The sequence below is a fragment of the Phyllopteryx taeniolatus genome, chromosome 13 (genome assembly GCF_024500385.1).
Source record: "Phyllopteryx taeniolatus isolate TA_2022b chromosome 13, UOR_Ptae_1.2, whole genome shotgun sequence".
Taxonomy (NCBI): Eukaryota; Metazoa; Chordata; class Actinopteri; order Syngnathiformes; family Syngnathidae; genus Phyllopteryx; species Phyllopteryx taeniolatus.
The window spans coordinates 11,619,897-11,647,772 of record NC_084514.1 but is presented as its reverse complement, the minus strand read 5'-3'; the positions used below and the strand labels follow the sequence as shown (position 1 = coordinate 11,647,772).

The window sequence follows — 27,876 nt, the reverse complement described above, 5'->3', positions numbered from 1 at the left end:
CACACCAGGCGGCACGGTGGCCGACTGGTTAGAGCGTCAGCCTCACAGTTCTGAGGACCCGGGTTCAATCCCCGGCCCCGCCTGTGTGGAGTTTGCATGTTCTCCCCGTGCCTGCGTGGGTTTTCTCCGGGCACTCCGGTTTCCTCCCACATCCCAAAAACATGCCTGAATTGGAGACTCTAAATTGCCCGTAGGCATGACTGTGAGTGCAAATGGTTGTTTGTTCCTATGTGCCCTGCGATTGGCTGGCAACCAGTTCAGGGTGTACCCCGCCTCCTGCCCGATGACAGCTGGGATAAGCTCCAGCACGCCCGCGACCCTAGTGAGGAGAAGCGGCTCAGAAAATGGATGGATGGATGGATGGATGGCCACACCAATATTACAGACAATTAACTGTGACGTGCGACACCTCGCCGCTATTAGTCCGTTAAATCAAGGTTCCACTCTCTATTGAAAGTTGTTAAAAATATTCTTTCTACTCAGTTTATCATTGGTGAGCCATCAGGCCTTTTCTGCTGCCCGAAACACTATTTGAAGCCCCAACCTACATTTACAACCTTATTTCTAAAGCAGTATTTGTTTTGTGGGTTTTTGTTTTTTGTTTGCCAACATTTGCCATTTGGACACATATCCGCACAAGACCCAGCGGCCTACGGGGCAGCCGACCTGCTCAGCAGCGCCAGCTGATAGAGGAGTAACTGGAGACGGTGTCAGGGGAGGCACAAGTGTTCCTTTCAATATGGACTATGATGAACTGATTGTGTTTACTATTATGGAGTAAAATGTTAAGTCACCAATAACTTTTTGAAATTAGGACTTTGAGCATGGCTGTTTCAGCATGGTAGACATTTATTCATATAAAATCAAGGCACCATGAAAAATTGCAAAATTACTGTCCTTATCATTATTGCTCAAATTATATGAAAATGACCCATATACAACAACACAAGGTCCTACCAGTGTTGTTGTTTGAATGGCCTTTTTCCACAACAGTCAGTCAGTGTGTTTATCATCATCCATGAAATAGAAAGTTAGCTTGCTAAGTAATGAACGACTCCAGCCGCTAGACAAATCAGAGTACGCTACTCCACAATTTTGTTGGCAGAGGCAGAAGAAGGCTTGATCACAGTATTTTACATAAGTGCATACAAATATTAGAAACCCCTTGCAATACAGCTGCAAAAGTAAGTGACATCAGATAAAAGTGTTCATGTCAGTATATGAGCAACTATACTTAGAGAAAGTAGTACTGACATCATCCACAGGTTGTCCCGCCATGATCAAATCTCAATTTCATTATGTATTTGCAGCCCCCCTTCGTGCTCAGCATTGTGTTTTGCTGACTGTTAATCAAGTTTAATGTTGAACTTCATCAAGCTGAGTGATGTTGGCATTAAAACACTGTTTAGTCATTCACTTGATTGGAAAATTTAAGGGTGTTCCAGCAAGCAGGTGTCACCAAGTTTGCAAAAGACATCTGAATTATCTGTATGAGCACATTCCTTATTAATTAGCGCCCTGTGCGTCGGTTTATATTTTATGTATTATGTGAAAATCGAGTGAGGTACATGAGATGCCACAAATAATTTTTGTATATTTTAACATACTTTTGATTTTATTTATTCTTATTAAATCAGCTGATTAACTTGACCTGGTTGTCATATTTTATTTAGTGCAGAGGTTCTGTAGCATTACTATTCCTGTCACATATCAAACATGTATCTTCAGGAAGGCAGAGATGGAGGAGTCTTGCACTCTTAACCTTTTGTTCTCCAGCCAGACAGGGATGTCATCTTACTCCTGGTTTCACCCTTTTTTTTTAAATCTGTTTTTTTCACAAAAATATATACAGAGAGGTGAATGATTTGAAAGCTACACCATCTAATGCTTCAAAAGAAACATCAGCATGAACATGTTTTCTAAATTAAAAAATATTGCCCAAGAATTGCATGTAAATACAAAGCCAAACAACCAATATGCGAAAAAGGAGAAAATAAATAATAGTGGTTCATACATCACAGCAGATCAGAGCAAAACCCTGTGTGTTGAGAAATTAGAACAGTAATAGTCCCAAACGAGCTGTCCATTTTTAAACTGACTTTTAATCTGTTGCGAAATGGTAATTCTAAGCACAATTTGTTTAATGCTTGTCTCTCACTTATTCACATAATCAGTATTTCCTTCATCCATCCATCTTCCACTTATCAGTGGTCAGGTTGCAGAGGAAGCAGCCTCCGCAGACTTTAATTGTACAGGGACTGAACAGCCCATATCAGGTGGTCTGATAACCCATACTCCTTATAGCACCCCCCACAGGACTCCCTGAGGGACATGGTCAAACGCCTTCTCCTAGTCCATAAAGCACATATATACTGGTTGGGTGAACCCCCATACAGCCTCCAGGACCCAGATAAGGGTGTAGTCCACAGTTGTCTTTTTTACATTTCCCCAAAATAATCAAGCAATTGTTTTTCAATAATTTAGACTGGGCTTTTATATTAAGGGAGGAATTTTAGTGGTATTCAACTGAGTTAATTAGATAACAAATAACTCCTGTAAAACATTACCAACTTCAATACTGGTCAAGTGGATTATCAATGGCATTGGGTCACACTGAGCCCCTCATACAGCCACAAAAAGGTGCATTCTTTAATGATCGACCCAATGTTTTACTTTAAATTGATTTAAAAAAAATAATCATTACTTCCAAGTGGCACGGTGGATGACTGGTTAGCACATCTGCCTCACAGTTCTAAGGACTGTAGTTCAAATCCTGGGCCTCGCCTGTGTGGAGTTTGCATGTTCTCCCTGTGCCTGCGTAGGTTTTCTCCAGGTACTCCGGTTTCCTCCCACATCCCAAAAACATGCATGGTAGGTTAATTGAGGACTCTAAATTGCCCGTAGGTGTGAATGTGAATGCGAATGGTTGTTTGTTTATGTGTGCCCTTCGATTGGTTGGGAACCAGTTCATGGTGTACCCCGCCTCCCGCCCGCAGTTAGCTGGGATAGGCTCCAGCACGCCCGCGACCCTAGTGAGGATAAACGGTACAGAAAATGGATGGCATTACTTCCAACCAAAGTCTGACAGCAAAAAATAAAAAGTACTCACAAGCCAGGAAGCAGTTCATACTGAAAGAAATGTTGTCAATTGAGATAACGGAGCCAAGCCCAGATCCAGGTCCATCTTCTGAGCCGAAAAGAAGCCAGAACCTGTGGAAGGACAGCGGACCTTAACCATATACAACTCGTAAAAGGTCTGACAGCTCTGAAAGGAATTGAGGCAAAGAGAAATTCGTGTAAATTTTAAATGAAAGTCACTAAGTCACACTTGAGTTGTGGAGAAGAATTCTGGCCAACTACACGGCAGTAATTGGAATTTCATTATCTTCTGCTTTAATTTTAAAAATACAGACATCACTCCGTATTCGAGAGATAACACATACTTGTTATTATAATTTAATGCATTAATCCACAATTAATTTGGACATAGATATTTAAACATGTATGGGATTACCTGAGCGTCTGTGGGTAGCGAGGATAAATATAGTTGTAGTCCTTGTGTAACGTCTGATTAGCTTTTTTTCATTGAGATGTACAAATTTAATTGATCATCATTTCTCGGAAAGGCATTTCAATCAGTCTTTTACATACCAATGATCTACTGGCTAATCTGACTCTGACTCGCTGTATTTAGGTGTATTTTCGGTCATGCTCTGACTGTAGTCAGCACTTTGGGCTGTACTTATAAGCTCTACAAAAGGTCACTTCGCAAAGACTTTAAGGTTCACCTGGTGGTTACAAACATGACATTCTAATTTAGAACACAAGCACTACTGACTACATAACCCAGGAATAAAAAATTCATCACTCTCAGTGGAGCAGGATTATCTGAGCTTGAATGGCAAAGAAACCCCCAGTCAGGGAAACAAAGATGCAATGCTTCATGTGGGTTTCTTCTTCCCTTTCTTCTTGTGTCTGTTTAGATTTAATTGATCTCCTCTTTGAGGGGAAATCAGGGACATAGCTAATTGTAAGGCAGGAGGATCAAGCTGTGTGTATTGATTTCAACAATGTATCACAGTCAAGCAAAATAAAAAGGAGGCCGCAATTTTGTACACATGGCACATCCATTGTGTGGATATGTGCACTGTCGTCTCTATGGCATTCGTTAATTTCATCTAGTTGAGAGAGAATGGGGAAAAAATGCTTTAAAAATGCATTTATGAGAGAGAAACAGACAAAGAAGAATTTATTGGTCCAGAGCTCCATTGTCGCGTGAGCGCCCAAGTATTTATATTCGTGTGATGGACAGTTGCAATGGGACTTGATGAGTACTTAAATCTAAAACCAATCTGATGCCTTAAGAACAGTTCAAACACTCTGCTTTGAAATAATGACGGAGTGACACTGGTGGGTGTCGTACCAGTCAGCCAGCCCATAAAGTGGAACTGTGATGAGTTTCCAGCCTCTATCAGATGTAGTTTCGCTGGCTGAGTGCCACAGTTGGCGCTGGTCCTTGGGGCCAGTGCTGTTTTCTGCTATCCACAAAGACAGCGCCCCCTTCTGTATACCTCCAGAACACATCCAGAACCGAACCTGTGGCAAATATACAATACAGTCAAATAATTCTGTAGTACATGGCAACCACAATGAGCTTTGTGACAGCTGCAGTGCCACGAGATGCATCAAATAATATAAAGAATGTGGCTCATTTATCAATGTATTATAACAATACAGTCGTACCTTGACTTACTAGTTTAACTTGTTCCAAGACCAAGCTTGCAACTCAATATACTTGTATATTCAATAAATGATTGATTGAAATTAATTGACTTGAAATGCTATTAATCCATTCCAGCCCCCCAAAAACCCACCACATTTTTTTGCTACTTGTTTTTCATAAAGGGAAATAGTTTTGCAAGATATAAAAACATAAAACATTATTTTAAAAAGAGCATAAAGAAATGAACTGGTTTTAAAATAGTGTAATTGTATAATTACTGTGCATTACTGTACAGTATTAAATCAAAACAATAACAAAAGAAAAAACAACTGTAGTCTTGAATGTGTGTCTTTGAGGGCCGTGGTCTCGTGAGTGACATCAGGGGCTGGAGCTGATTGGTCCAACTTGGCTGGTTAGTCTGCAAGTGTGCATTTGGGCATGAGTTTAATAGTTTTAATGTAGCTTCTTGCGAGTGTTACCATTTTACATGTGTGTTTTTGAACATTTGTCTCATTCAATAAATGTCTTTTTCACATTACTCAAGCGGCGGTGTATCTAAAGCTTGCTTGTAACTCAAAAATTGGCTTGTAACGCAAAGGAAAAAAAAATCAACTAAATGACGGCTCTAGCTCAATAAACCAAGTTAGGCCACTCGTACATCAAGGTACCTCTGTACATGTTTTGTCTTTTGTTCTTTCGATTGATGAAGAGTTCTTAAATGACATTTCACATGCCTGCTGAGTGATCCTAATTCTCATAGGTAAAAAAATACCATCAGAGATTTAAATTAATCCCAAAAAATTACGAAACTTGTTTCAGACACTTGTACACGCATCCTTTCAGCTACTACCCAGACCTCGTGACTGTAGGTGAGGGTGGGAACGTAGATTGCTTTTTGCTTCAGCTTTCACTTCACTATGACAGTCCGATACAGTGACCTCATCATTTTGGGTGTCGCAACCATGGTCTCTGATTTAAAGGTGATTCTCATGTGGATTGTTCACCGTCGGCTGCAAACTGTCCCAGTAAATGTTGAAAATCACAACTTGATGAGGCCAACAGAACCACATCATCCAAAAAATAGCAGAACGAGACATCCTCTACACCCTGGCTGCAAGTTATTACTAGTGATGGGAATCAAACTCCTTCTGAAATTTTACATGGCTGGCAGTAGCAGGCCAGACCCTGTACTCCTGGGGCTAACCCCATAAAACATTGCGAAGGATTCTGCCCATTCCAAGTCAACGAAGCCCATGTGGACCGGTTCGGCAAACTCCCATGCACCCTCAAATCCTAGAAAGGGTAAACGACTTCCACAAGTGGCTAGAGACACAACGAGAAGCCTTGACAAGGATCGGAAGAAGGGAACAAAGAGAGCAGGCACAACAAAAAGAATAATGAAAAACAAGTGGTGAAAACCCGAGGGAAGGAACTGACTGGCTGACACAAAAGGGCATAATAGATGAAACCATGTGACGTCAATGACACAATGAGCAGCATGAGACTGACAAAAGTAAAGCCAAGAACGCAAGGATAAAGCACATTCTATAAGTGCCAAAACCAACATTTACAGTTGGTGACTCACACCCGCACACCAAGTGATTATCTAAGACAGACAGACCTGAAAAACAACAAATATACATGTGAAAATGTAAACAACTATAGAATTACAGAGACACAAAAAAATGATTTTGCACCGTAATAACTTCTTGGAGTTTGGAAAAAATGGTGAATGCCACATTCCTCTTGAAAGATTTTAAGTACAACTATGGGTGAATGAGGCCCAATGTTTTAAATGGACAATGTGATCAAACAACATAAGCAGGTCTCCAATGATTCAGCGATTGATAGAATTCAACCAGGAGGATCATTGGGGTTGTTTTGCATCAACAGCACTATTGCATACTTCTCCACAAATTAATCTAATTTTGTTGTTTCCTGAAGGGATATGGTCAAACTAATCTGGCCTGAAAACACACAGGGCGTAGCACAAATTAAACTGCAGGAACAAAACAGCTCTCAAGCTTGCCAACAAGCATGGCTTGCTCATGTGTCCCTCAACTGCATTTCATTAAAGCCAAGCACATAATTCTTGTTTCACCCTTTCACTGGAATAGATGCTGGCTTAATTCTGATAAGCGTGACACACAGAGGCAGCACAACCAGTAAACTGAATGTAACATCTTTATGTCAAGCGCTTAATTATCCATTACAGCTGAAGGTGCTTATCATCCTTTGTGAAACCAGATGGTGACTTGAAAATGCATGACTGTGAGCAGTGGACATCAGGCATGACATGAAAGTGAGCTGTGCTAATACCCAAAACGAATATCATTAATATACAGTAGTTGTCCAGGAGCACACAGGCCAGAATGAACATCACCAATTCAGTGTTTGGAAAAGGGATTTAGTTTCTTAATCTGGAATTATGTTTTTTTCTTTGGCTAGTGTCATGAGACAAAAGAGAAAATCTGTGATGGTGCAGCACTGTCTACACAGCTGTCCACAACAATCCTGCCTCGTATTCACTGTGTGAGAGGGGCGGGGTTCTTCGCTCGTATTGGTTTGCTCTCTAATTAGTATATTATATATTTTCATCAAATTGGAATTGTTTTTAGGCATTTCTTTTGGGAATAGGCGTTTGTAGGTAATTTATGGGGGTGAACAAGCGCCCCTAGATTGAATCCCAGCACCCCTAGACTTTGAGAGATGTATTTATTTATTTATTTATACCTATATTCATATTTATTAAATGTCCCTTTTAAACGAGCAAGAAAAGTGTATAATCATACAGTATTTGGTTGAAATGTAATCATTCACAGTGAAAAAAATTTAATTATGTGCTCACCGTGCATGGGGAGTTTCTTAAAGGAGGCGGAAAGAGAGGACTTCTTAGTAATGCTGAGTGACGTTGGCCTTTGAACTGGTTCCCCTCCAGACTGAGTGTTGCACCTTTTCAACAAACACACTTCCATTATTATACAGTGGAAAACATCAATAATAAAACATGTTAGATTTGTCAAAAATGGACCCTAGTGGGCCCAAGTGACATGGTGATTTTAATCCATATCTCAATTAACAAAATGAAAAGAGTAAATAAAGACTCAATGTCCAAATTAAATTATTAATAATTGTCACTGAACTTTTCTGCATGGCATCAAGCTAGGCATGAAATCATAATGCTTGTTCCATTATTTACTTACAAAAATAAGCCTCAGCAAAACAAATATCGTAAAATCTCATCAACTGTGCATGAATTCCACTTGAATAGACTGAATGTTGGAACTGTTATCTGCAGTGGGACTCTAGAGAGAGACAACTTCTGACATCAGAGTTTTTAGTTCTTTCACATCATTGGATCAAGCAATTAAAGATGACTTCCAAGTTCTGCAATCTTGCACTCCTCTTTAAAAAAAAGTCTCAAAGCCCAGTTTCCACCATGCAGTAAAGTTTGGTTAGGTTCTGCAGAGCTTGAAATATTTCGACTTCAAAAGATGGGAAATGTATCAAAATATCTGATGCATAGCTCATTTCGGCACCACACTAATTGTGTATTAAGCAGAGTATTCAAGTTCTTCATGGGTGGAGAGATTTATGAAGTCCGTTAATTGGGAAACAGAGAATCGGATGGGATGTAACGCATTGTTCTCCAACTTTTACAATTCAGTTACACTCAGTATGTTTACATGCATAGTTAAAGCAACATCAATAGTTCAGCTAAGGGCATTGGGCAGACTTTATCTCAATTGACATCTAAAATCCGGAACCTTTGGCTAGTGTGAGCACGTTGATGCATACTCATATTTGGTACACTTGGAAGAGGTGAGTTATCCGGCACGAATTGTCATGCATGTGAACGTGAAACTTCCACTTGTTATATAGTTACTGAAATGTAATCATTCCTTGCCAGTTAATAATGATAACTGACACCTTGTATAATAGAAATGAATACTACAACTAGAAATACACATGGTCATACGCAAGCACACGCCTACATGGCTTGTACTTAATGTGGTCGCTCGTCTTTCATTTCTTTTTTCATGATAACCGCCAAAGCGCACAATATTAATGAACAGAACTACTAGAAATAATCGAGTTAGAATCCAGCACATGCGTGTGCAGTTTACATGTCATGATTCATGAAATCGCTACTCTGGCCAATTTCTAATTACAACAGCCACCTTGCACAAACAAAATAAACATGCCAGGGCAAGTGTGCACAACCGAAGACATTAAATCCGAGTGGGGGAAACAAATTATTAACTGTTGGATGCCTACTCTAACTAAAGCCGCTTTCAGCAATTTAGTATTGTACATTTTACTGCTTGTGCGAAAACAGATGGCACCAATGGACACTGCCTTTGCCTTGCTCTTCCTGGTCGACTGGATTCTTGTAGTCTCTTTACAGTCAGTCCTTGAGGAAAGAATTGTGGAGCAGATTGTCCTTTTGTCCTTGTCTCCTTTTTCACTGCTCATACAGCTGTACTCACTATTCATACTTTTCCACGGGCAAAAGCAGTTACTACTGTGCAGCACCATTGCTAGTACTTGGTCAGCCAGGATTCCAAGCTTTCCGAGGTGATATCGTATGGATACATAAACCACTCTCGTTTGCTCATTGGTAGAGCAGTTGGGTTATTGTCACAATATTGTAACAATTGAGGATACACTGCTAGAAACGACCAAAAAGCCACTGCATCTACAATATTACTACGCAGTCCAGATTTTGCTGCAGCGGTCCGCCTTCCCGATGCACTAAGTCTCCTCTCAAATAAAATGTGTCTACTTACCATTGCCAGCAGCCATGCATGTGTCGTTCAACTGAAGTGTTCAATGTTGTTTTTTTTTAAGTATCCCATACGACTGTATCAAAGTGGAAATCTAACTGACTCAATTGAAGGTGAGCAGAGCCGGTATAATGCAGTGAAAAGCACCATTGTCCCAATCAACTCAGATTTGTTCGTTACCTGCTGCAATAGTGTATTCTAACTGCATTCTTCAATTGTGTTACATGACTATGAGAAATTCATTTTGTTTCTAATATGCTTATGTTGATAATAAAGCTCTAAAAAGCCAGATAAGGCTTTATTGTTCAAAAACAAACAAGCTGATATGAACCTACAGTTTGAATTGTGGCTTTAAACTATGAAGTAAAAAAAAACAAAAACAAAAAAAAAACTGCATGACTTCAACAGATGATGGCTGGGCCACCTGAGGATGGGCAGCTCTGTCTAGTAGCCTTGGCTGGAGATTGGAGTCTTCTCCAGGGGACACCCATTATTGACTCCCAACTGCACTCATCCTCTTCAAAAGAGCAGTAGCTGCCATTGAGGAAGCGGCCTGGAGAGACACAGGAGAGAGCATATACAGTATCAGGGCAAGAGAGCAATGATAAGAATAATACTAGGTGGGCTGCATATAATGAGTAGACAGGCCCAGTAGGGGAGGATGAGTAAAGCATTACTGGCAGGGAGGGAAAAGCAGATGGAGACTTGAGATCAACAATGTGAGCCACAGTGAAGATGTGACTGCGCGGGTAGAGGGTGTAGTATAATGGCCCAGGACACTCATTGTATTGGTGAAATTTAGGGTGGATGTGTAGAGTGGAAGCAGAAACAGCTCTCGAAAAAAAAGAAGAAAATTGAAAAGGCCCACGTCGAGGAGATTGGAGACTGGAGGGGAATTGAGGGAGCTCAGGTAGCGCTACTGTGTGTTTTGGGGGTGGTGATCAAGTGAATGGCCTGTGCCGCTGAAGCATTTTGGCAGCTGATTGCTGAGATATTTTAGTGGCTTGAGCAGCCCATCAAACGCATCCCTCTGGAACCACAAGAGGAGGTGAATTTGCGGTCCGTCTCGCCTCATTTCCACAGTGCCATCATGGAAAAGTGCAAACTCTTTTATTTCTAACAAGATTTTTCCCTCCCTTCTTTGTCTAAGTAATTGACTGCGTAAATCAAATACAACGTAGATAGGGCAAATGTTACAAGAGCCATTGTGAAAGACATTTCTCTGATTGATTTTTTCATTTTTCCACTTTGCTTTTACAAACTCACATATGGCTCAAGGCTTTTTGTTTCCGGGTTTGGATGTTTTTTTTTTGTTGTTGTTCTGATTATCCGGTTCGTTAGAAATATTTTTTTTTCTTTGATGTTTGATGTTCCTTTTATACTGACTGGCCATTATTATAAAATTGTTTTGTTTTGCGATAAAAGTGCGGTGTAAGATAATGCACCATCAAGAAAATGGCGCTGAAACGAACCTGTGGAGAGATCATAGTCATGGCAGCAAGAAACATTCATTCATTCATCATCCGTTCCGCTTATCCTCACAAGGGTCGGGGAGTGCTGGAGCCTATCCCAGCTATCATCGGGCAGGAGGTGGGGTACACCCTGAACTGGTCGCCAGCCAATCGCAGGGCACACAGAAACAAACAACCATTTGCACTCATACTCACACCTACGGGCAATTTACAGTATTCAATTAACCTACCCTGCATGTCTTTGGGATGTGGGAGGAGTACCCGGAGAAAACCCACGCAGGCACGGGGAGAATATACAAACTCCACACAGGCAGGGCCAGGATTTGAACCCTGAGGCGAATGTGCTAACCAGTCGTCCACCGTGCCGCCGCAACAAGAAACAGAATATAAAAAAAAATAAAAAAATCTATTTACCTAAAGGAATCCAAAACTACAGTATTGCTCTCACTGTGACTGAGTAAAGCTGTACACCACAGCCACAATATCAACATTGTTGAATTAATACCTCTCTGACAGTGTCAATTAAAACTGACCACTATTGACATTGTTAAGGCAGAATATTAGATAGAGCTCTTGTATTGACTATATGTTGTGCAATATATACATTAGATGGTCATAATGTCGTGGCTGGTTAGTGTATATAGAGATATGCGCAAACATTTTGCACTACCCCTATCTTTATTGTTCTATGGCCTAATGACAGCTCTCGGCAGGATTTTGCGAAAAGATCCATCTGTTTTTTTTCTATAGAGCTTATCCTGCCTATTTCACTTTGCCACAGACTGCTGAATGAAGGTCAATTATGTGAACCACATACAAAATTGTACAAAAAGTGTACAAAATTTTGTTCAAAATTTACATTGCCCACCTCTTTAAGCCATCACCTTATCGTGGTAGAGGGGTTTGTGTGTCGCAATGATCCTAGGATCCTAGGAGGGTCACCCATGACAGGGTCACCCATGACGAAGAGGTCCTAGGTGAGGGACCAGACAAAGCACGGCTCAAAGAGCCTTTATGAGGACAACAAACTACGGACTCGGTTTTCCCTTGCCGGGACGTGAGTCACCGGGGCCCCCCTCTGGAGCCAGGCCTGGAGGTGGGGCTCCAAGGCGAGCGCCTGGTGGCCGGGCCTGCACCCATGTGGCCCGGCCGGGCACAACCCGAAAGGGTAATGTGGGTCCCCCTCCCATGGGCTCACCACCTGTGGGAGGAGCCATATGGGTCGGGTGCAGTGCGAGCTCGGCGGTGGCAGGGACCTTGGTGATTCAATCACCGGCTACAAAAACTGGCTCTAGGAACGTGGAATGTCACCTCTCTGGCAGGGAAGGAGCCCGAGCTGGTGTGTGAGATCGAGAAGTTCCGACTAGATATAGTCGGCCTCACCTCCACACACAGCTTGGCCCTCTCGAGAGGGGTTGGACTCGCTTCCACTTTTTGGAGTCCTTAGAGGGCGTGCTGGAGATCTCTCCCACTGGGGACTCCATCGTTCTGCTGGGGGACTTCAATGCTCACGTGGGCAATGACAGTGAGACCTGGAAGGGGGTGATTGGGAGGAACGCCCCCCACCCCCCCGATCAGAACCCGAGCGGTGCTCTGTTATTGGACTTCTGTGCTTATCACAGATTGTACATAACGAACACCATGTTCAAGCATAAGGGTGTCCACACGTGCACTTGACACCAGGGTACCCTAGGTCGCAGATGATCGACTTTGTGGTCGTCTCATCGGACCTGCGGCCGCATGTCTTGGACGCTCGGGTGAAGAGAGGGGCGGAGCTGTCAACTGATCACCACCTGGTGGTGAGTTGGCTCCGATGGTGGGGGAAGACGCCGGTCTGACGTGGCTGGCCCAAACGTATTGTGAGGGTCTGCTGGGAACGTCTGGCAGAATCCCCTGTCAGAAGGAGTTTCAACTCCCACCTCTGACAGAACTTTGCTCATGTTCCGGGGGAGGCGGGGGACATCAGAATCAGAATCAGAATCATCTTTATTTGCCAAGTATGTCCAAAACACACAAGGAATTTGTCTCCGGAAGTTGGAGCCGCCCTAGTACAACAGACAGTCAATTTACAGAACACTTTGGAGACATAAAGACATTGACAAAAAACAATTGTTCAAAAAGATGCAGAGTCCTCTAGCACTTAGAGCAGTTCGAATGACTAATATCGCAATAGTCCGGTGCAATGACCATTGTGCAAAGGGCGCTGAGACTTCAAGGAGTGTATGCGGTTAAAAGTGACGAGTAGTGCGATAATCTGGGACAATGGTTGTGCAAATGTTACGGATACTCCTCAATCAGTGTGCAAATGGAGCAGATGCTACTCTGGCATGAGTGGCCAGTATATGCAAATAGTGCAGCATGGCGAGACAACTACAGCGAGTGCACGAGTAATACATAATTGGCCCCACAGAAATGTGACAACGAACTCAAGTCAAAAAATTCCCAGCTTGTTGTAATGGAATTGTAAGTTAGCTGTTTAAGAAGTTGATTGCAAGAGGGAAGAAGCTGTTTGAATGTCTACTAGTTCTAGTTTGCATTGATCAGTAGCGCCTACCTGAGGGAAGGAGCTGGAAGAGCTGGTGACCGGGGTGGGGAGGGTCCGAGAGGATTTTGCACGCCCTTGTCTTAGTTCTGGCAGCGTCCTCAAGGGTGGGTAGAGGGGTACCGACAATCCTTTCAGCAGTTTTGATTGTCCGTTGCAGTCGGAGTTTGTCCTTTTTTGTAGCAGCACCAAACCAGACTGTGATGGAAGAACACAGGACTGATTCGATGACCGCTGTGTAGAACTGTCTCAGCAGCTCCGGTGGCAGGCCGTGCTTTCTCAGAAGCAGCAGGAAGTACATCCTCTGCTGGGCCTTTTTGAGGACGAAGTTGATGTCGAGTCTGAGTGGACCATGTTCCGCTCCTCCATTACTGAGGCAGCCGACCGGAGCTGTGGCCGTAAGGTGGTCCGTGCCTGACGTGGCGGCAATCCCTGAACCCGTCGGTGGACACCAACGGTGAGTGATGCCGTCAAGCTGAAGAAGGAGTCCTATTGGGCCTTTTTGGCCTGTGGGACTCCTAATGCAGCTGATGGGTACCGGCTGGCCAAGCGGAATGCAGCTTTGGTGGTCGCTGAAGCAAAAACACGGGTATGGGAGGAGTTCGGTGAGGCCATGGAGAAAGGCTTCCAGATGGCTTTGAGGAAATTCTGGTCCACCATCCGGCATATCAGGAGGGGGAACCAGTGCACCATCAACACTGTGTAGAGTGGGGATGGGACACTGCTGACCTCGACTCGGGTCGTAGTGAGTCGTTGGGGAGAATACTTCGAAGACCTCCTCAATTCAACCGACACGCCTTCCCATGAGGAAGCAGAGTCTGGATTCTCTGAGGCAGGCTCTCCTATCTCTGGGGTTGAAGTCACCGAGGTGGTTAAAAAGCTCCTCGGTGGCAAGGGGGTGGATGAGATTCGCCCGGAGTTCCTAAAGGCTCTGGATGTTGTGGGGCTGTCCTGGTTGACACGCTTCTGCAACATCGCGTGGAAATCGGGGACAGTGCCTCTGGATTGGCAGACTGGGGTGGTGGTCCCCCTTTTAAAGAAGGGGGACTGGAGGGTGTGTTACAGGGGGATCACACTCCTCAGCCTCCCTGGTAAGGTCTATTTAGGGTTGCTTGAGAGGAGGTTCCATCGGGAAGTCAAATCTCAGATTCAGGAGGAGCAGTGTGGTTTTCTTCCTGGCCGTGGAACAGTGGACCAGCTCTACACCCTCGGCAGGGTCCTCGAGGGTGCATGGGAGTTCGCACAACCAATCTACATGTGTTTTGTGGACTTGGAGAAGGCGTTCGACCGTGTCCCTCGGGGAGTCCTGTGGGGGGTGCTTCGGGAGTATGGGGAGCCGAACGCCCTGATATGGGCTGTTCGGTGCCTGTACGACCGGAGTCAGAGTCCCACCGGGAGGAGACCCCGGGGACGACCCAGGACACGCTGGAGAAACTACATCCTTCGGCTGGCCTGGGAACGCCTCGGGATCCCCCCGGAAGAGCTGCATGAAATGGCTGGGGAGTGGAAAGTCTGGGCGTCCCTGCTAAAGCTACTGCCCCCACGACCCGACCTCGGATAACTGGTAGAAAATGGATGGATGGATTGATTTACATTGGCTTGTAGAAGTATGTAGTATTATTCTCTGTTTTAACATGCACAGATTCATATCCATTTAAATATTTTCATGTCAAGTTAATTCACAGCTGGAACATTTGAGGTGTGTCGTTGCACACTTTAAGTATGTACGCTTGTTCTGTGACGATAGTTCATGAATTTGTAATTTATACTAAGAGCCGGTCCTTGTGTTATGAAGGAAGTTTTTTTTCCTCAATAGTGAGAGCATCAATTTCCTACCCCTTCATTTAGTTCACATCAATACTAGCAGAGGGTTACTGCCAGAGTCATAATGTGATGGCATATTAGTTTGTTACACCACGACTATCTAAAATTACCACATCAGTCATTTCTTTTCATCATTCATTTCTTTGCCCTCACATTCAGACATCACACAGTACAAAATCACCTTCAGCTCAGAATAAACTCTCGCTTTCTTCCAAAATGAATATCTTTCTATTTTAGCACATAAGATTAATTCTTGTGATGTCCTAACTTAATCGAAAAGGTGTCTCCATCCCCCTTTCAGCTTAAAATACATCAACCCATCGTTGAATGTGTCTTATTTGCACGTGAGAATGTTCTTTCTTTTAACCTTCTAAACCAGGGATTTTATACTGGAGGGCCACATCCAAAAGTCGGTCATGGACACCAAATAAATAAATAAAGATGTTGGACTTTTATTATGAAAAGCATTTGATTTTACAAAGGCATGTGTGTGCAGCTTTGTAGTGTATGTGTGGGTACACACATGCTGACGATCGGGCTAAATTTGAGCATTTCCCTTCATTGCAACCTAAGGCCTGGTACTCACATAAGGATTGTTCACATCTTAAAAGATGGTTTATCTGTTACAGACAACACACATGAAGGCAAAAAAAATCTGGCATGTTACACTTTTGGCCATACTGTGTGTGTGGTGTGCTCTGATAAGCTCAACAAAGAAACCAAAGCTCAACAAAGAACACCACAGACATAAAAATTCAATTCTGCCACCAACAAGTCCTCCACGGTAGAAATCTTCACACGTCATCTAAAAAAAAACTAGGAAGAAGAAATTGCACAGCAATGTTTGCCGAGTTTTTCCGAAGGAACCGGAGGCTGGAGTGTTGTAGAATGATGAAACACTTGCTTTGGAAAATACTTTTGCCATCTGAGGAACCCGCTTTTGTACAAAAAAAAAAAAAACGGTAGAACGTGTTTGTTTTTATTACGGCCACTCCGTTTTTCCTCAGTCAGGGCACGTCTTTGATTGGCTACAGTATATTCTGTTCCATGTCATACTTCACAGAATCATGGCTTGGGAGTAGTCAGCTTTCCCACTCACGTGAAGATTTTTGGTTGTAAATAATGAACACGTTTAATATACAAACTGTCGGTACTGACCCTATTATCGGGAAAATTCACTCTCAAACCATAGGATAATCTTATAATAATAATCTCATCACGCTGCTGTTTTTTCTCACATAGGCTGCTGTCACACTGTGCACGTAGCTATATTCAGTATTACAGCAGCCCTTGTTGTGATCACTTGACCATAACGAGCTAATCACATTGTTTATTTACTGTAACAAAATTGGGGTATTGAAGACATGGCGTGGCTTGTTCCAAATTTAGGAAATGTTGACTCAGAAAACATCCATTCTTTGTACCGCTTATTCTCACTAGGGTCGCGGGTTTGCTGTAGCTTACTCCAGCTGATTTTGGGCGAGAGGCGGGGTACACTCTGCCGGAAGTGAGCTCCAAACCGTTGTGTCTCATATGTTGCGTGACCGTGGCTTTAATAAAAAGCGGGAACATTTACGCATACAGTTCCAGCCCTCCCAGTTAACATGGATATTTGACTTCTGAAGCAGTCAGTGGCACTGAATGTGTTGAGGAGCACTTCCAAACAAAACACCAATCCTATTTCCAAATATATCCACTGCACTCAGAGGCCAGAACTCGCATGATAACCGAACTGAGAGGCCAGTACAGCAGAGCTACACGACTGAGAAACCTAACAAAGAGCAAATGAATGTTCCCTCCACATAGCGTGGATTTTGGGGCGACGTAAAAGAACATTTGGCGATGTTTCGGTCGTAATGTGTCAATGCAGCTGCTGAGACGTTACTCGAAGGTAAACAAAATCACATTTTACTTGAAATGTGCATTGACCTGTTCTGATTTACAGTACTTGAAAGTTAGGCTTAATTTGCCTGTTCAGTGTTACTTGAAATTTAGATGGCCATGCTGCTTTACTTCAAATGTTTATTTCCAGACTTAAGTTTTTCAGTTGCAGGCACCACAATACAATGTACTAAAACGTAGGCCAGATACAGTATTTGTCCCAGTGTACTGGATATTGAAGTTATTGGGGAAGCTGTGACTCAGTTGGTAGAGTGGGTTGTCCACTGACCAAAGGGTCACCAGTTTGAATCCAGGCTCCGATTGTCTGCTGTTGAAGTGTTCTTGGGCAAGACACTGAACCCTAAACTGCCTGCAGGTCAGCATTGTATATGAGAAACTGTTCTCAATTCCCTTACTTCGTTAAACAAAGAATAATAATTTAAAAAAAATTGTATACTTTGTATTTAAGGCCCAATCCCAATTCTGCCTTTCCCTTCCCATTTAGCCCTGTGTTTGTAGGGCCAAGATTAACAGGTAAAATAATGCTCCTAAGAAATTGGGACGACGCTTGATTATCGGCATGTCATCAACCCTCGCCGCCTGTCAGCTGTGTCTTAGGCAGACGCTTCAATTGTTTACATTTCCAATATGCCATCTAGTTTCAAATGAATGTTACTATTCTAAATTGCAGTATATGCAGTTTCTAAAGGTGACTTATTTAGAAATAGTTTATAATCAATGTTTCCTACCACATATGCAATACAATACTATATTTCATTTTTATCTACTCGAGGAACATAATTATAGAACGAACACATTTTGACTTTTATGGCCTAACTGTGGTAATCAGCACTCTGAGCCTCCTCTGCAGAGCATGGGCGGCGCTCTGTTCCTCTCTCACCCTCCCTCTCCAGCACTGATCACCTCCTCGGCTGGACACCTGGTTTCCATCAGCACTCATCACAGCCTGCACTCAAACCTGTCAGTCCCAGTGTTCCAGCGCCAGAGTATTCCCGCACCTTCATGGTACACCAGCTGACTTCTTCACTTGAGTATTGCTTTTTGAAGAAAGTTATTTAACTACTAGTGCTCGTATTTACCCTCGTGTCTTCTCCTTCTCCAGTGCCTTCCAGTGTCTCCTGCAATGCCGCCCGCCTCCACCACACTGCCAAACTCACTTACCTGGCCACTCGTCAGCCTCCTGCACTCTCCTGCTCCCACGGACCACCCTCATGCCTCTGGATTCTGTATCTTCCATTGGTCTCAATAAAACCCCTTCCCCGACTTCTGTCTAAGTCTCCTTTTGGGTCCAACACCTTTGGTTTCAAACCATTACAGAATACTCTGGCCAGCATGGACCCAGCAAATCCGGAAGCGTTAAGGGAAGCACTCGTTCACTAAGGCAACCAGATTGGATCACAGGACAAAATTCTCTGGACAAAAATCATGGACTCAATCAGCACCCTCACACAGCAAGTATCCCTCATGTCTGCTCAGATGCAACCTCGCAACCCCCACCTCACCGAACCCCCTGTGAGTATTCCTCCCGTGACCGCTGCCTCCGAACAAACCCCTTTCCCCTACAAAGAACATCACATTCCCCTTCCCGCGCCTTACTCTGGGGACCTAGGTTCCTGTAGCCAATTTTTATTAAACTGTTCTCTAGTGTTCGAGCTGCAGCCGCTAAATTAACCCAGTGATAAAGCGAACATTTCCTTCGCAGTTAAACTTCTGCATGATAGAGACGCTAGATGGGCTTTGTGGCACAATTCCTCACCCGTGTTAGCTTCATTTGACTTATTTTCCACTGAATTAAAAAAAAGCTTGTGACCACACCGTTAAGTGCATGGAAGCCACAGGGATCCCAATCCATAGCCTCCTATTCCATAGAATTTAGGATTATAGCTGGTGAGTGTGGCTGGGATGAAGCGGCTCTGATGGGGGTTTTTGTTTAAGGCTTATCCGTACCGCTTAAGGACGGGTTAGCGGCTAGAGACAAGTTCACCTCACTGGAGGGGAAAATTTCTTTAGCCATCAAGTTGGACAATCAACTGAGGGAGGGGGTTAGAGAGAAGGTTAGAGAGAGAGGGGTTAGAGCCCACAGTTGAGCGCCCTCTGCGGGCATTGTCCCTCCAGCTACTCCTATCCGCTGAACCCCCCACAGTCTTATCATCACCCCATGCCGGACTGGAGGAGCCCATTCAGTTGGGCGAGGTACGTTTGGATCCCCTTTAGCGTCAGCGCCACTTGAGTCAACGTCTGTGCATCTACTGTGGGCAGCCTGGCCACTTCATCCCCTCCTGCCCGCAGACACCAAAAGACCGGGCTCCCCACGGACAGATAGCGCCGTGGTGAGCCAGAGGAATTCTTCCTCCAGCTCTCCCTTTTGCATGGCTGTTCCCTCTTGCATCCTCAGGTGGAACTGTAACACTCCGGTGCCCTTCCTCATCATCGCTGGAGCTGACGACAAGCTTATTCAGCTCCGGTGGCCGATTGGTTAGAGCGTCTGCCTCACAGTTCTGAGGACTGGGGTTCAATCCCCGGCCCCACCTGAGTGGGTTTTGGGAATGCAAGCATGCAATTTAAGTGGTAATCTTGCAAAATTCCTCCAGTTTCCTCCCACATCCCAAAAACATGCATGGTAGGTTAATTGACAACTCTAAATTGCCCATAGGTGTGAATGTGAGTGCGAATGGTCGTTTGTTTGTATGTGCCCTGCGATTGGCTGGCAACCAGTTCAGGGTGTACCCCGCCTCCTGTCCGATGATAGCTGGGATAGGCTCCAGCACGCCCGCGACCCGCGTGAGGAGAAGCGGCTCAGAAAATGGATGGATGGATGGATAGTTCAGCTCTGTGGCATGTAAGAATGTTGGCGCAAAAAATGGCATTCACGGAAGCCGATGGCTGCGTTTTTAAAGCTATTTTTGAAAGATACATTTACTTAGAAAAAGAGCATCTCAAGCTGAGAAGAGATGAAAGCCCCTGTTCCCAGCATAATTTAAGGGATGGCAATATTGTGCTCTGTTCAATTAGGTTGCCTCATTTGATTGACATGACTATAGAAGAAATTTCCAGAAAACATCCCGCAGTAGAAAATGTTGCTTCGGCAACAAATGTGCAGCATACTTGAAGAGGCCATGGTTTTGATGTGTTCCATGTCGCTACTGTGTGTGTGTGTGTGTGTGTGTGTGTGTGCGTGTGGATGAGTGACAAATTATTTACAGTATTTTATATGACAAAACTTTATGCGTTGCACATTTATCACTGTAAATCTACTGGGAAATGATTTCACAAAATCTCAACTCACCTTTTCTTCCCTTCTAACAGTGGGGTGTGCACACACTTCAAGTCCTGCTGTCATTTGGTTTTCTCACGGCCCATCCATCTGTTCTTAAAATAGTAATAACCTTTATCCTCTACGATTTAGGGCAAGCAGAAATGATCCATAAGTCAATTTATCAGTACGACACAGACAGCTGACTACTGTATCTAAGGCTGTGTATTTTATTTACATGTCCATCACTAACCACAACCCCTCACAATGCAAATCACATTGTGTCCCTTCTCTAGTATCCTATTTTCTGTGATCTGTTGGTGAATGTCCTAAATTTGATTTATTGTATTCCCTCATAAACTACACCAAGGCTAATTAACAGGAAAAGCTGGCAAAGGAGTCACGAGCAACAATCATAGCTTGTCTCAGTCACAAAGACTTTTGACATAGAGTAGAGGTACCATGTAGTCTGTACTCAATCCAGCCTCTGCATCATTACGCATACATGCATTCTCTCTTCCTTCAGTCACAGCTTCCTCCAGTTGATCTTTGTCAATCGAAATTAAGCCGACACCCCACTGCTTTTCAGCATATTCCATCCAACTACAGAGGAATACTGCCTCCATCAAAGGGAATGCAAGCATGCAATTTAAGTGGTAATCTTGCAAGATTCCTTATCCTTATCCCAGATATTACTTATTACTCGATGAGACAGTTGCTTTTAAATATCCCTTTTCTTTCAGCTGTTGTTCTGCTCATGCTAAGTACAGGAAAACTTGGCCGAAATGAGTTTCCTCCGCAGGGTGTCCATTGAGGTTGTCAATATGTGCATGCTCATCTGTAGAAGACATCGGGAAAGGTGAATAGAGAGGTTTTGAAAACAATGGTTGTAAGTGAAAGTATGCAAGGCACAGTGGTTTACGTGAGCAAAAAAAATCTGGTAACCACATGCAGAAACTCACAGAAACACATGCACACAGACACACACACACACACACACACACGCCCACACACTAGGTATTTCTGTACAATCGAATGAGATCAAATACAAGAACTGATTTCCCATGGGCTCACCACCTGTGGGAGGGGCCATAGGGGTCGGGTGCAGTGTGAGCTGGGCGGTGGCCGAAGGCAGGGACCTTGGCGAGCCGATCCACGGCTATAGAAATTGGCTCTAGGGACGTGGAATGTCACCTTTCTGGCAGGGAAGGAGCCCGAGCTAGTGTGTGAAGTCGAAAAATTCTGACTAGATATAGTCGGGCTCGCCTCCACACACGGCTTGGGCTCTGGTACCAGTCCTCTCGAGAGGGGTTGGACTCTCTTCCACTCTCGAGTTGCCAGGTGAGAGGCGCCGAGCAGGTGTGGGTATACTTATTGCTCCCCGGCTAGGCGCCCATACATTGGGGTTCACCCCGGTGGACGAGAGGGTAGCCTCCCTCCGCCTTCTGGTGGGGGGGCGGGTCCTGACTGTTGTTTGTGCCTATGCACCAAACAGCAGTTCAGAGTACCCACCCTTTTTGGAGTCCTTAGAGGGGGTGCTGGAGAGCGCTCCCGCTGGGGACTCCATCGTTCTGCTGGGGGACTTCAATGCTCATGTGGGCAATGTCAGTGAGACCTGGAAGGGTGTGATTTGGCGGAACGGCCCCCCCCAATCAGAACCCGTGCGGTGTTCTGTTATTGGACTTCTGTGCTTATCACAGATTGTACATAACGAACACCATGTTCAAGCATAAGGGTGTCCACACGTGCACTTGGCACCAGGATACCAGGTCGCGGTTCGATGATCGACTTTGTGGTCGTGTCATCGGACCTGCGGCCGCACGTCTTGGACGCTCGGGTGAAGAGAGGGGTGGAGCTGTCAACTGATCACCACCTGGTGGTGAGTTGGCTCCGATGGTGGGGGAAGATGCCGGTCTAACGTGGCAGGCCCAAACGTATTGTGAGGGATGCCGCCTATCGGGCCTTTTTGTCCTGTGGGACTCCTGAGGCAGCTGATGGGTACCGGGTGGCCAAGTGGAATGCAGCTTTGGTGGTCGCTGAAGCAAAAACTTGGGCATGGGAGGAGTTCGGTGAGGCCATGGAGAAAGACATCCGGATGGCTTTCAGGAAATTCTGGTCCACCATCCGGCATCTCAGGAGGGGGAAGCAGTGCACGATCGACACTGTGTATAGTGAGGATGGGGCGCTGCTGACCTCGACTCGGGACATTTTGAGTCGGTGGGGAGAATAATTCGAAGACCTCCTCAATTCCATCGACACGCCTTCCCATGAGGAAGCAGAGTCTGCGGTCTCTGAGGCGGGCTGTCCTATCTCTGGGGTTGAGGTCACCGAGATGGTTAAAAAGCTCCTCGGAGGCAAGGGGGAGATTTGCTCCCAGTTCCTAAAGGCTCTGGATGTTGTGGGGCTGTCCTGGCTGACAAGCCTCTGCAACATCGCGTGGACATCTGGGACAGTGCCTCTCAATTGGCAGACTGGGGTGGTGGTCCCCCTTTTTAAGAAGGGGGACCGGAGGGTGTGTTCCAACTACAGGGGGATCACACTCCTCAGCCTCCCTGGTAAGGTCTATTCAGGGGTGCTGGAGAGGAGGATCTGTCGAGAAGTCGAATCTCAGATTCAGGAGGAGCAGTGTGGTTTTCATCCTGGCCGTGGAACAGTGGACCAGCTCTACACCCTCGGCAGGGTCCTCGAGGGTACATGGGAGTTCGCCCAACCAGTCAACGTGTTTTGCGGAGTTGGAGAAGGCGTTCGACCGTGTCCCTCGGGAAGTCCTGTGGGGGGTGCTTTGGGAGTATGGGGTACCACACCCCCAGATACGGGCTGTTTGCTCCCTGTACGACCGGTGTCAGAATTTGGTCCCCATTGCCGGATGTAAGTCGGACTCTTTTCCGGTGAGGGTTGGACTCCGCCAAGGCTCCCCTTTGTCACCGATTCTGTTCATTACTTTTATGGACATAATTTCAAGGTGCAGCCGAGGTGTAGAGGGGGTCTGGTTTGGTGGCCTCAGTATTGCATCTCTGCTTTTCGCAGATGATGTGGTTCTGTTGGCTTCATCAAGCCATGATCTCCAACTCTCACTGGAGCGGTTCGCAGCCGAGTGTGAAGTGGCTGGGATGAGAATCAGCACCTCCAGATCTGAAACCATGGTCCTCAGTTGGAAAAGGGTGGTGTGCCCTCTCCAGGTCGGGGATGAGATCCTGCCCCAGGTGGAGGAGTTCAAGTATCTTGGGGTCTTGTTCACGAGTGAGGGAAGAATGGAACGGGAAATCGACAGGCGGCTCAGTGCAGTGACTGCAGTGATGCAGACTTTGTATCGGTCCGTTGTGGTGAAGAAGGAGCTAAGCCGAAAGGCGAAGCTTTCGATTTACCGGTCGATCTACTTTCCTACCCTCATCTATGGTCACGAGCTGTGGGTCGTGACTGAAAGAACAAGATCCCAGATACAAGCGGCCGAAATGAGTTTCCGCCGCAGGGTGTCCGGGCTCTCCCTTAGAGATAGGGTTGGAAGCTCAGTCATCCGGGAGGATCTAAGAGTAGAGCCGCTGCTCCTCCACATTGAGAGGAGCCAAATGAGGTGGCTGGGACATCTGATTCGGATGCCTCCTGGACGCCTCCCTGGTGAGGTGTTCCGGGCATGTCCCACCGGGAGGAGACCCCGGGGACGACGCAGGACACGCTGGAGAGACTACGTCTCTCGGCTGGCCTGGGAACGCCTCGGGTTCTCCCCGGAAGAGCTGGATGAAGTGGCTGGGGAGAGGGAGTCTGGGCGTCCCTGCTAAAGCTACTGACCCCGTGACCCAACCTCGGATAAGCGGTAGAAAATGGATGGATGGATGGATGGATGGACAAGAACTGATAAAAAATTTGTCTTTACAGCTATTGAATATAGCTTTAGAATTGTCATTTGCAGCGATGTAATGAGAGGTGCTTCTAATATTTTGGTCCCCTTTATTTTTTCTACTTGAGGAGCAAACATCTTCTTCTGTGTGATGCATTTACAACTACTCCACTCCGAACTACACTGTAACATTTAAAGTCAAACACCCAAATTTAAACGAATTTGAAGTTCAATAGAAAAACATCTAGAAAAATATGCCTTAAAAGTCAAATGAAAACTCAGAAAAGCCATCATGCGTGACATCATGCGAGTCATCATCAAATCATTAGAAAAAAAAAGTCACTGCACATCAAAAGGATTAACGCCAGTTTATACTGTTTTGCTTTTTCTTGTTTTCTTTTTTCTTGTTTTTTTGTGAAACTACCAGTATAGTATAGTAAAGTATAAAATGCATAAACACATTTTACCAAGCAAATGCTCATGTAATGTAATAGCAAATATTTGAAAGTATGATGGGTAATGAACAAACAGGAAGTTTTAAAAAAAAACAGGAAGTTTTCAAAAAAAAAACATAGGTACATATTTTTACTAGTTATTAACCAATCATGTTGAGTATACACCATGTTCCATGCTAATATGCATTTAGGGTTTTAGTTACATTAAAATAAAATATTTGGGTTTGATATGTTGATATGTTGTTTCTTGCATGATGGAATACCAGTTAGGATGTCTACCTCACAGTCGTGAGTGTTTGGGTTTGAATCTCAGCTCGGCCCACCTGTTTAGAGATTGGATGTTCTCCTCATGCTTTGCGTGAGTTTTCTCCAGGAACTCCAGCTTGTTACCACTTTTCTAAAACATGCATGTTAAGTGAAGACTGCAAATTGCCCAATGGTGTGAATGCAAGTGTAAATATCGCTTTGATCCACAGTGATTTGAGAGCGGCAGCCTGCAGCTCCAGCAGCTCTAGCCCACTATGGGCTTTTCTCATCTTTTTCAACTTTTTTGCCTTGTTTGTTTGTATTTCTGAGCCTCGGTGTGCTTCTTCTGCTATCTGGGCATAGATGCACAGTTTGTCCTGCCTTGGAGCCATGGCTCCTGTTTGCAGTCGGGCCCAGCTGTTAGCGATCCTTGCTAACACTATGACTGTTCCTGGAGGGTTGCCTGACACTGTGGGCTGAGGAGGAAGTGACGCCTGGATAGGCCTGTCACGATAATTTTTATATCGACTCATCGTTCGATAAATAAAATGGACACAATAGTTGTTCCGGACTCGATAAATTGTCATTGTTATGGTGAGCCGGCGTGCGCATCACATAGTGAGCCGGCAGAGTTGGACGGCTGTGTCATTTTCCTCTTGTGGACTCATGGAACGCCGGCAGACCAGTACACTCTTGCGGTTGTTGGCTCCCTCCAATACTCCACAATCTTGATCCATATGGAGGATGTAGATTCACACAGCAGTCACTTAAGGGAAAGTTCACTGTTTATTGTGTTCGCTATAGCCCATGAGCTAACAAACTGGCTTGCGAGGTAACAAGCTAGCCTGATAAGGAGCTAGCAAGTTAAGGAGCTAAACAGCTCGTTCCACTGTGGCGACGTCGTTTCAAACATCAGTGCTTCGCTCTGAGTTGTTGTGTGTGTTAGTCCCCAAACTACAGATGTGGGAAAGTTGACTGTTTATTATGTTCTCTAGCCCGCAAGCTAATGAGCTAGCAAGCTAAGGAGCTAAACAGCTCACTCCACCGCGGCGATGTCATTTAAAACGTCAGGGTCTCTCTCTGATTTGTTGTGCGTGTTAGTCCCCATTTAACATAAACACAGGAACATTCCTCAGTGGAACGCCTTATTTAGCCAGTAGTTTTGAACCCGGGTCCTCAGAACTGTGAGGCTGACGCTCTAACCAGTCGGCCACCGTGCCGGCGGAAAATAAGTCATCTTAGAAATTTTTTTATCATGACAGGCCTACGTCTGGATGGATGTGTTGGGATAGAGCGTTGAACAGGGAGGAGATGTGTCAGCCATAGTTAGCAGTGCTGACACCAGACTCAGTCGTTTGTGAGGCACTGCGTGCACCTCTCTTCCCTGTGTGATGTGTGCAGGTTCATGTATGTTGGGTTGATATGCTTGAGCACATACAATGGGTAACCTACATTTCTGTGTCCTTCCTTATTTATTTTTCTTTCCTGTCACCACTCTTCCTTTAAGCACTATCACTGCTGATTAATGCTAATTTCCCCATTGTTGGACTGATAAAGGTTATCTAATAATTGAAAAAAAAGATTTGTCTATATGTATGTCTATATGTATGTATGTATATCATATCTACCGTATATGATTGACTAGGGACCAGTCCAAGGTGTACCCTACCCACAGGCGTCAAAGTGGGGAGGGGGGATCAGAATGGTGTACCACAGCCCCAGGTTTTGGGGGACACCTGAGCTTTGATAAAGTTTTTAAGATTTTTTTCCCCTTTAATTAAATATGTCAATTATAAAAAAGAGAGCTATTGAGAAAATACATTTTTATTAGAATGTTCAATAATAAGGTTGCTTTAATCAAATTAAGACTGAGACGACCTAAAACCAACTTGCAAAGATGTAAAATGGTTCATTCCACCTGGGAGGACTCGTGAATGGTAAAGTCACATGTGAGAAGTGTATTTTGGTTCTGAACTTTGCAGAATGCAGAAGCACTGTAACATTTGGCTATATTTCACATGAAAAGACAATACCGGGGCTACTTTCAACACTTGCAAAGCTTTAATTTCACAAAAGGAGGGAATACTTCCGATATGCAGAAACATCTTTTGTATTAACAGATCATAGAATGATAATGGCATCAATGATATCATAGTATTGTATAATTTCATCCCCTCACCCAATGAGAATTGACAAGAGAATCAATTAGAAACAGGATCAATAAGCCGTATCGATAATGTCATTGGAATCACTAAATTCTTATCAATTGAGAATTGTTTTTTGGTCGAAATACCATGAAAAACGTTTCGTTGTGGTCTCAATAATTGTTGATGATCAAAAATTTATATTATATAATCCATCCATCCATTTTCCTCACAAGGGTCGCGGGCGTGCTGGAGCCTATCCCAGCTATCTTCGGACAGGAGGCGGGGTACACCCTGAACTGGTTGCCAACCAATCGCAGGGCACACATAAACAAACAACCATTCGCACTCACATTCACACCTACGGGCAATTTAGAGACTTCAATTAACCTACCATGCAGGTTTTTGGGATGTGGGAAGAAACCGGAGGGCCCGGAGAAAACCCACACAGGCACGGGGAGAACATGCAAACTCCACACAGGCGGGGCCGGGGATTGAACCTCGGTCCTCAGAACTGTGAGGCAGACGCTCTAACCAGTCGTCCACCGTGCCGCCAATATTATATAATATTATATATGATATCTATATTGAATATTCAAGAAAATTAAATATAGCATATGCCAAATAATTTGGAACACCATGTATTGCTTAAACAGAACATACCTTCTCATCCAACCCACCCCCCAATCCCTC

General features: G+C 44.6%; 1 protein-coding gene across 1 annotated transcript in view; it reads right to left on the bottom strand.

Moving 5' to 3' along the window:
- Positions 1-27,876, bottom strand: part of alk (ALK receptor tyrosine kinase) — a 446,825-nt gene that overhangs the window by 94,847 nt on the left and 324,102 nt on the right. The window contains exons 7-10 of the mRNA XM_061795469.1: positions 9,935-10,063; positions 7,572-7,675; positions 4,424-4,596; positions 3,110-3,210 (exon numbers count right to left, since the gene is read on the bottom strand). Of these exons, the coding sequence (XP_061651453.1) occupies positions 3,110-3,210; positions 4,424-4,596; positions 7,572-7,675; positions 9,935-10,063 (507 nt within the window). The remainder of the gene's footprint in view (positions 1-3,109; positions 3,211-4,423; positions 4,597-7,571; positions 7,676-9,934; positions 10,064-27,876) is intronic.